The sequence below is a fragment of the Macadamia integrifolia genome, chromosome 6, assembly GCF_013358625.1.
Source record: "Macadamia integrifolia cultivar HAES 741 chromosome 6, SCU_Mint_v3, whole genome shotgun sequence".
NCBI lineage: Eukaryota > Viridiplantae > Streptophyta > Magnoliopsida > Proteales > Proteaceae > Macadamia > Macadamia integrifolia.
The window spans coordinates 35,445,128-35,455,596 of record NC_056562.1 but is presented as its reverse complement, the minus strand read 5'-3'; the positions used below and the strand labels follow the sequence as shown (position 1 = coordinate 35,455,596).

Genomic DNA, 10,469 nt, shown 5'->3' with positions numbered 1-10,469 from the left:
AAAAAAAACAATTAAAAAAAAAACCCAATAAGTTTTTTTGACCGAATCCTTAAATTAATCAATCGAATTATTCCGAATAATTCTCAGCCCGAATAATTTCCGAATCCGATTTTGCTAACTATGGTCAAAACAGCGTGCCCAAATTCGCAAAGAGTCAGACTGAGCTTTTCTTTAGTCCAAATCCTATACACGTCCGCATAAGAGAGAGAGAGAGCTCATCAGTCTTTCTCTGTGTTCTTGTGTTATAAATTCATCAGACCCTCTCTCTTTCTCGTTAGAAGAGACATCGCTACGCACAAAGTTCCCGTTCTTCATATCTCTCTTTCAGTCTCCTTATTCGTTTTGGTGTTTCATCGTCTCTGTGTTCCGCTTCTAATCTGTGCTTGCTGCTTGCTTGTCCTCCCGTTCAGATATTTGAAACTCAAAAGAGATCAAATGAAGGTGATCAGTTTTCTCTCTTTATCTTAAATTCAGTTCAGAATCTTCATTCTTATTAATTAATTCTTACTATTTCAGTTCAGATGTCCTTTAAACTAGATGCCTACTACTTTTTCAATTAGTTTTGATTGATTCCAATAAAGATTTTCCTTCCCCTGTTTTAGTTTTGGAGCTTTCAGAACCTTATATGTAAGATTGAATATCACATTTGAAAAGTAATCTGATCGGATATTCTTATCTCTGCTCCTATTTGTTACAGAAAGTGGTGGATGCCCACTACTTTTTCAATAATTTTGATTGATTTCAATGAAGATTTTCGTTCCCCTGTTTTAGTTCTGGAGCTTTCAGAACCTTATATGTAAGATTGAATATCACTTTTGAAAAGTAATCTGATTGGATCTTCTAATCTCTTCCCCTTTTTGTTACAGAAAGTGGTGGTGAAAGTAGAAGTATATGACGCCAAATCCAAGCAAAAGGCCATGAGGGCAGTCTCTTCCGTTTCAGGTAACAAATGGGTTTTCCAAAATTTAAGCTTTTTTCTGACCTGAAAGCAAGAAAAGGGGTGAATTTAATAATTTTCCATTTTTCTTTTAGGAATCAATTCTATCTCTGTGGATATGGAGAAGCATCTAATGACAGTGATCGGAGAAGTGGATCCTGTGGACATCGTTGAGAAATTGAGGAAGCTTTGGCAGCACACGGTTATAGTCTCTGTTGGGCCACCGGAAGAGCCCAAGAAGGAAGAACCCAAGAAAGAAGCCAAGAAAGAGGAAAAGAAGGAAGATCCCATCGCCGAGCTCATTCAGTTAATGAAGGAGAGACATGAGAGTGGTCATCCCTATAATATTCCCTATGGGACGACATATTACTCCCTCGAGGATGTCACAGATATGAACCCCCACACCTGTTGTGTTATCTCTTAATTGGAAGGATTGATCATTTGATGCTCTTCCGTACAAGAAGAATAAAGGGTGGGGAAAGGGTAAGGTAGGGCAGGTAGGGTTGGGCTGGGCATTTCAATGGCATACACCAATGATAAGATTAAACGTAAGAAGGTAAAAAGGGTCTTTTTCAAAGGGGAAGCAGAGAGGAAGAGAAGAAGAGAAGAAGAGAAGATGACATATGATGGCACCTACACCATGTGCCACGTCTTTTCCATTAGAGTAAATTAATTTTTGAAAGTGAATAAATAAAATTTTGAAAGTATGAATGTAAGTGTGGACCCTTCAGTGAAGTATTAATTACATGACTGTAAATTCTTCTTTGGTTTGGATTATCTTTTAATTAAATTTTTGAACTGCCTTGATGTCATGGTAAGGAAAAAAATCGTCTGCAATTCCAATCTCGTACAATTCTGTGAAATTCCACATTCAGGGGGTGACACGTGTATTGATACCAATACAATGATCTAGATCTGGTTTAAATGACTCTTAACTGATTTAAGGTTTTATTAGTTGTACCAGATCTGGACCATTGCATTGGTATCAAGACACGTGTCATCCCCTAAATATGGTATTTCACGGAATTGTACGAGATCAAAATTGCAAACCATGGTAAAGTATTCTATTCAAAACTTTAAACTATTAGATGAAGAGTCCCCATCTAGTATATATAGCATGTAAATATTGGAATAGATTATCTTGAGTTTTGTTTTTCATTATTTTGAGGATCCTTATAAATTTTTATCTAGCTTTAATTTATATGTCCATATCCATGTGTGTTAATCCTTTAGTGAAGTCATAATCACAAGACCACAAGACTTTGTAATGTTTTAATTTTTTTTAGGCAAGGTGGTCATTTTATTGGGAGGAGAAAGATAGGCACAATTAGATGCAACATGTTAAAAAAATTTCTTCCTTTTCTATACCCCTCAATATGGATCCCTTTAACAAGAAATATAGCTTCCAAAACTTGGGTCAAAGGGTGGTGATAATCTATTACTCAAGGTGCTAGGCTTCTATGGGTAATGCTTCATTGGTAAAAGAACTAGTCAACTGGAATTAATTTAGATTAGAGTTCTATATTGAACAAACCCCAGGCGTAGCCTAGTTAATAAGGGATGACCTTCGCCTCAGAAAATATGTGGTTCTGAGTTTGACTCTTCTTATCTCATTAGGGTTACTCCCACAGGAGAGGGGGTATTTAATTCTTTTCACTGTTTTCGGAGAAAATTGAATGGTCTTCATTCAACCCTAGTATAACTTGATCCATATGATTGTGAGTCAGCATAACCTTCGTCGTTAAAAGTAATAATAATAATAATAATAATTCTATAAGAAGCTGGTTGGATTTTTATTCATTTAGGGGAAGGGGTTTGTGCACTATGATCAAACGGTTGATTTATGCACTATGCACCATGCATCATGCACAAACTTTTTACCACTTTTGATATATATTTTTAGTTTGTCACATAGTGGGGTCGTTTTCCATGCATGGAAAAAAACATTAAAGCAAAATTAGTTTAAGTAGGTTGTAATTATTTCTTAAACCACTTTATGAAGATCAAGAATTAAAAATGAAATTTTATATTGACATATAATAAAAATAAATTCAATTAATTCTTTCTAGTGATAGAGCTTTGATTTGAAAGCGAACTTACAAATTGCAAAATTAATTTAATTAATAATTTCTTTAAAATAAAGTGTTTACAAGAATAGAAGCAGGATTCATAATACTCTTTGCCATCTAATTAGGCCACCAAATACCGATATTATAAAAAAGACATTATTATTATGGGATTTAAATCCTCTCCAATGAGGAGATTGGTCAATAGTGTTTTGAAACATCAACAAATGATTTTTGCAAAAAAATAAAAATAAAAACACATTATTTTTTTTTTTAAGTGAAATGATGGTACAAAAGTGGATTTTTCTTCATCTTCTTCTATGCCTTATGGTCGGTCTCTTTAATAGCATTTTTTAAGGTAATAGATTTCTCACCACTGAAATATGCCGGTTGCCATGTTTGACTATCAGTCGGAGTGCAATAGTGTCTGGTTGGGTTAGGCTTTTGGATACTTTAATTCAACTTTAAGTTCCTTTTTAGTTTTGCCGAGACTTGGCCCGACTTTTGCCCGACCTAATCCTATCTTGACTCAAGGTTTGAAAATTTTCAATCTTAACCTACCCTCGGGGGTTAGGCTAGTCTAACAATGATTGGCCTTGACCATAGGAGGGGGAAGGGAGATGCAAGGGTTGCTAGGTAAAAGAAGAAGAAGAGGATAAGGCCTGGCTTAGCATGAGGCCTCAACCCTAGCCCAATGGTCCTTACTCAGAGTCAAAAATTTCCAATCTAACCCACCTTTAGGACCATGGCATCTCAGCCCAAGCCATGTTTGGACTCAAGGCAGGCCAAAGTAGACTCGGGTTGACAAGGCCAAACTTATACCCTACCATGCACCATAGTATGATCCAACAAATCTCTCTTACTCAGTTCAAGCTAACCTGTCTATAACTTCGGTTGGGATTGCCATATTTTTCTGACTTCCACCAAATCCTTTCTTCTCATTTTTACAACGTTTTTAGGTACTTTCCCTCCTCATTCTTCTTCTTCTTCTTCTTCTTCTTCTTCTTTTATTTTGATATTTATTTTTGTATTTTCTATGTTAGAAGTTTCCATATGTGGTCTAGTTGCCGACCATACATACACACACCCACACCCACACCCACATACGGCTATTTTCTTAGATTCAATATAAAAAAAATCTGCATATTTAACATTAAGGCTATGTTTGGTAGTCATCAAGAGAAGAATAGAAAAGAAACGAAAAGAAAAGAATATAATAGAAATGAAATGATAAGGAAAAAAAAATTATGTCTTGTTTGGCTAGGCAATAGAGTAAAGATTTTTTTTTTTTTTTTCAATAGAAAACTTCACTGTTCCCAATGTGAATTTTGAAATTAAAAAAAAAAAAAAAAATCTTCTCATAATCTAGGACATACAAATGAGAATTTCTTAAATTAAGAAAATATTATAATTTTTATACTTTTTTTTCTTTTTTTTCTTTTGTTCTCTTGACTACCAAACACAATCTAAGAAAATTATATATACATTCTATGAATATTACAATTATTATTGATTATGTATATCTAGATTACTGATTTAAACATTGTATTACTGATCGAAACATTGTACTCAACCTATCCTGATCCAGATTGACTAATCAATATGAGGGGTAGGTCAATCCTCCAACCCTTGATTTGTTATCCATGTGATCAACATGACTTCTCCCTTCCACCAGACAATCTTGAATTATATATAGTCAGCTTATGCTATATAAAAGATACTTGCTAGCATTAGCCCAAATTTACTCAGTAATCCAAGACTTTAGTTTCTCTGTTTCCCTCATTCAGATGAAAATAATAATTAATAAAGTGAATGCAAATCTAGGACTGAGAATTAAGGGTGCCAATTTTAGAACCGAAATCGAATATTGAAACTTACAACGATTGTTTAAAATTGTAACAAATAAGAATAGATACAGTTTCAGTATGAAGAAAATGAATCTTATTTAATACGATATTGGTGTTTAAGGTAAAATTGTTCAGTACGAATTAAATTGTATGGAATTTCCTATTCTTGAACTGAATCGATATATACATGTATCTCATAAATTATATATGGGATGGTTTATGAAACTATACTAAAGTCAAATCTAACCTAATAAGAAACCATTTAAGAAACTGAATAAAAACTGTATTGAAACCTAGCAGATTTGGTAGGGTTTTTATATTAAAAATGCATTCGAGTTTTTGATTCGGTATAATTTTGGTTCTCCCTTTCTCCTGCCTCGTGCATCAAATCGAAGTTGTACCAATTGACACCCTTACTAAAAATGAAAAGAATATGCTTGCACCCTTTTTATTTTATTTTATTTTTAATGAACTTATTGATCAAAATGAAAAAAATTGTTATATTTTAACCCCACGCATTACAACAACCCTATTGAGAACATGCATTGAAACCAATGGAAATCCATTACCAAATACACAAATGGACTGCGTGACAAAATAAAGCACACAAAATATTCAAAATCCATGACAAAATATTTAAAATTCGTAAATAAATTCACTGTGAGCTCCACTGATGGGCCCACCAAACTATGGTAGAAACTAGAAAGGGTCATTCACATGGCTGCCAAATAGCCCATCAGACAAGTGCTGTAGAAATTGACCTGTTTTGACCCCCCAACTAACAAGGTGTTTTTAGGAAACTGATAATGGGCCTAAGGCCTGAACTCTATCAAACTTAATAGTAATAAAGCCACCCACAACGATAGTTTTAGAAACATGGGCTCATAATAATGTGATAAAATCATGGGCTTTAAAAATTATTAATTCAAATATCTTTTTATTTCAAAAGAAATCATAAAATATGATAGAAAATTCATTTTAGTGATAACATGAGCTCCCATTACTCTTGCAATACCTTTTCTTTTGGGTAAGAATCACTCTTGCATTACGAGTTGCATGGAGAGAAGCACTAGTTCTGTCACTACGTTTGATTATACATGAGCCTTGGTCTGGTGGTTTGTAGTTTTTAATGGAGTAAGTATGTGAGGATTGATTACCTGATCAATTTTTCTTAAGTACATCGGTGTTTGGTCTGCATCAATTTACTTATTTTTCAAGAAGTGTATCCGTAGTTCCTACTAATTCTTCTGTGGGTCAATTCTTTGCTTGTGTGTGGGTCTAATCTACCGGTAATAACCAATAGGCCGTTGAACTTGAACCCTTCCCAAAAAAAATTAATAAATAATATATAAAATTTGACGATCATCTTCTTAGCTTTAGGCATTTGATCAATTTAATTTATCATATTTTTAAATCTTGCTATGATCTTGGACTATTAGTTTACCATTCTATCCTCCCAAACACCCATTATTTAATTTAGTTTTATTTTTTCTAGTAATTTATTATGGGATCCAAAATCATTATATGCCTCAACTTATATATGCAGAATTTGTGATAATGAAGGACAAATTCTGAAATTTGAGAATTAGAATTAGTGAGGAAAAAAATTGGGCATCCAAATTCCAAACATGATTCTAAACTTCTTGAAATTGTATTAAATATTAAACCATGACTTAGATGACTACATGTACAAATGTCTACTTGATTTGAACATTAATAAATCACATGTTTACCAATATATCACATGGCAGTTAATAATTGAAGATCTCAACGCCTTATAGGATCCTCGCTGCCTATGAAAAAAAAAAAAACTTAAAGTCTTACTTTCCTCCCCATTAAATTTATCAATCTTACAAACTGATTTTGATTGAAAAATCTAAGTTTACTCGGATTAGAATTGGGGAAAAAGCACTAAACAGTAGGATTGCTGACCTTGTTGTGGTTGTAAAGCTACAATCTAGTGGAAATTGTAAAATGTAACCCTCATATACTAGTACTATTAACTTTTTTTTCTTTTGTTTTTTTTGTTTTTTTGTTTTTTTGTTTTTTTTTTGTTTTTTTGTTTTTTTTTCTGATAAAGGATCGTACGCTTGTTGGTGTAATGAGTAAAGCCGAAGATAGACAAAAGGAGAGAATAGTAATAGTGGTGGTGATGGAAAGAATGGGATTGTTACATATATAATGACTAAGATGTCGAGAGAGAATACAATGACCAATAAGATGCTAGCGTATTTTATTTCATTACACAATGCTAATGTGTAAATACTTCCTCTTATTTTATTCTCGTGAGATTCGTATCTCCCTTGTTTTCTTCTAAAAAATTTCACCACAATGACCAAAGGTAAGGGTGTCAATTTCAAACCAAAACCGAAAACGAAAGCAAACCCAATTAATTGGACCAAATCGAACCGAATAAATTAGGTTCATATTCGGTCTGGGTATGTGAGTATTGCTATTCGGTTTTGTTCGGTTCGGTTTCATTTTAGGATGTTAAAACCGTTGGTTTGGAACCGAAACCAAACCTAATTACTCTTAAAAGTTTAAACCAAAAAATGAAAAAAAAAATCCTATTTTCTCTAAGACTTAGGAGGGATTTTCCATATTCCTTTTTGAGTTTTTGACTCTTAGGGGAGGTTGGGCACGTTGGACATGTTATTATGCTTTTTTTTTTATTCTAGCTTAGATCTTACATGAGAATGACATTTACAATTTTATTCTGTAGGTCGTAGTCTGATACATGTTTTGGCCATGCTACGATCCGATTTTGATGGGTTTTATTATCTTTAATAGGTGATTTTGAATGATTATTTGAAGAGACTTTATGATTGATGGAATGTGTAAGACAAAAATTGGAGAACCAAGTCGGTAACTTGAGCCCATTATAGCCTTTGGTCCATCATAGTCATGGTTCAAAAGTGAAACTATTTTTCATAAATGAATTGAAACTGAGATACAAAGCCGAATTAAAACCAAATATCAGAACCGAAATCGAACCAAACCGAATTGAATCGGTTTGAATATCTAAATACATAATCGAGTCGGTTCTCGAATCGATTATGGTCCACCATATCGTCATTTGGAACCGAACCGATTGACACACTTAACCAGAGGTTTGGTCCCAACTCCCAAATATTCGGATTGAGTTATCTGTTATGGTTTTTTTTTTTTAATTATTATAAATAAAAGAGTTATCGCTTATGAACGTAACCATATAAGAGAGAGAGAGAGAGAGAGAGAGAGAGAGAGAGAGAGAGAGAGAGATTGTAACAACTAACAGATTTAATGTGAGATGCAAGAAAGGGTTACAACTATTTGATATTTCATTACACAAGAAATTCCCCCTTAATTTATTTTTCAGAAACCCGTAAACCTCTTTTTCTCCTTTTAAAAAAGATCAACTGCTGATGTAATCGGCTGATGCTATTGCTTACCTAGTAAGTTGTCTCATCAAGATAAAAAAAATTAAAAATTAAAAATTAAAAGAATAAAAAAATATAAAAAATAAAAAAATAAATAAAAAATGAAGAAAGTATTTCAAGTGAGGAAATATTATATATACGAAGAAGCATCAATAGAGGTGTTGAACTCTCCATAACTACTGCACAAAAAAGGTGACTGCTCATATCTGATGCCTTGAAGCATTTCTAGGTGTATGATTTTATATTGAGTTTCATGCCAAAACGTTCCAAAGCATTGGATCTAAGCCGCCATAAACCATTATCCTACAAAATTTAAAGTTGAGAAAGGCCTTCATTGGGGAGGGCCTCTATTGAATGGTCCCAACTCTTTGGAACTTCAAAAATAAATAAATAAATCTTTGGATCGTATTTTTTATGGAAAGAGAGAAAAAAAAGGATCTTTCTTGTGTTATAAATCCAGCATACTTGTTCGTACATACACAGTTGTCATTAATCGACCTTGGTCTCTCTTTCAATCTCCTTCCTTCCTTTTGGTGTTTCATCGTCCCCGTGTTCCACTTTTGATCTGTACCTGATGCTTGCTTGTCTTCCAGGTCAGATATTTGAGACTTATTGGGAAATGAAGGTGATCAGTTTTCTCTCTATCTTTAACTCAAGTTCAGTTCAGATGCTTCTTCGTTTCTATTAAACCTTACCGTTCTGAATCATGGTTGATTGCATGTTCTATATCTGGAGTCTCCTTATTCAAAAAATCACGTTTGAATAATAATCTGACTTGGATCTTCTGAATCTCTTCTTGTATTTGTTACAGAAAGTGGTGTTGAGTCTAAACTTATATGATGACAAAGCCAAGCAAAAGGCCATGAAGGTAGCCTCTTCGGTTTCAGGTACTAAATTGGTTTTCTGAAATTTAGCTTTTCAACCCTTTATTGAGGTAATCCCACATCGACTGTGAGTCACCCTAACTATTTTTAAAGAACCAATTTTTTAAGATAGAAACTTTAACATGATATCACAGCGTGGTCCACAAGAATAGCTGACTCAACTATTAATTATAAGAGCCACAAGTTCATCTCACTTTGAACCAATTGGTTTGAAACAAGAAAAGTGTGAGTCACCCTAACTATTTTTAAAGAACCAATTTTTTAAGATAGAAACTTTAACATGATATCACAGCGTGGTCCACAAGAATAGCTGACTCAACTATTAATTATAAGAGCCACAAGTTCATCTCACTTTGAACCAATTGGTTTGAAACAAGAAAAGTGTGAGTCACCCTAACTATTTTTAAAGAACCAATTTTTTAAGATAGAAACTTTAACATGATATCACAGCGTGGTCCACAAGAATAGCTGACTCAACTATTAATTAGAACAGCCACAAGATCACCTCACTTTGAACCAATTGGTTTGAAACAAGAAAAGTTGATGAATTTAACACTTCTTTTTTCTTTTTCTTTTTCTTTTTTTGTAGGAATTAATTCCATTGCCATGAATATGAATGAGAAGAAAATGACAGTGATTGGAGAAATGGATCCTGTAAACATCGTGGGGAAATTGCGTAAGTATTGGCACACGGAAATAGACTTTATTGGGCCACCGGAAGAGCCTAAGGCGCCTGAGCTAGAGAAGAAAGAAGAAAAAAAGAAGGATGAAGCCGCCGTTAAAATCGCCGAGCTCATTAAGGCAATAGAGTTGGGTGGTAGTTATAATTATCCTTACATGACTTCACACTACCATCTTGAGAGTATCGCAGAAGAGAACCCTAATGCTTGTTGTGTTATATCTTAATTGGGATGAAGATTCACTTAAAAGGTTCTTTTGTACTGTTGAGGTCCTAGGGATATTGGTGGGGTTGGTTGATTTTTTTTTTGGCTAACGACGAGTGTCCAAGACTTCGGTCTGACTAGTTCCGTGGTCCCATGCTGACCCCACAACCGCATAGGCCGAGTCATACTGGGGTTGAATGGGAACCATTCAATTTTCACTGAAAGCAGTGAAGAGAACTAAATACCTCCGTGTGAGTGGCCCAAAGTGTGCCTAGTGGGAGTTCAACTTAGGAAGTCCGAGTTTACAATGGGTGGGGTTGGTTGATTGCTTTTCCCTTTTGTTCTCTTTTAAAGGGTTTGCCATGTAACGTAAAATTAATAAAATTTTGCCTTTCTTTTTTTTTTTTAAATGGTAGTGGGCGTGTCAACTTG

The 10,469-nt window shown here is 34.0% G+C and overlaps 1 protein-coding gene and 1 pseudogene across 1 annotated transcript; both read left to right on the top strand.

Moving 5' to 3' along the window:
- Window positions 1-1,749, top strand: part of LOC122082256 — a 9,700-nt pseudogene extending 7,951 nt beyond the window's left edge.
- A 5,432-nt stretch (window positions 1,750-7,181) lies between these two features.
- Window positions 7,182-10,059, top strand: LOC122082255 (heavy metal-associated isoprenylated plant protein 39-like). The gene is made up of 4 exons (XM_042649721.1): window positions 7,182-7,191; window positions 8,863-8,894; window positions 9,081-9,156; window positions 9,743-10,059. The coding sequence occupies exons 1-4, from the start codon at window positions 7,182-7,184 to the stop codon at window positions 10,057-10,059; spliced, it is 435 nt and encodes a 144-aa protein (XP_042505655.1).
- The last annotated feature ends 410 nt before the right edge of the window (window positions 10,060-10,469 follow it).

Bases quoted from the DNA above. Each gene is read 5' to 3' on its own strand.
- LOC122082255 (XM_042649721.1), top strand. The intron at 8,895-9,080 runs GTGATCAGTTTT...TATTTGTTACAG, and splicing joins AGACTTATTGGGAAATGAAG to AAAGTGGTGTTGAGTCTAAA. The intron at 9,157-9,742 runs GTACTAAATTGG...CTTTTTTTGTAG, and splicing joins GGTAGCCTCTTCGGTTTCAG to GAATTAATTCCATTGCCATG.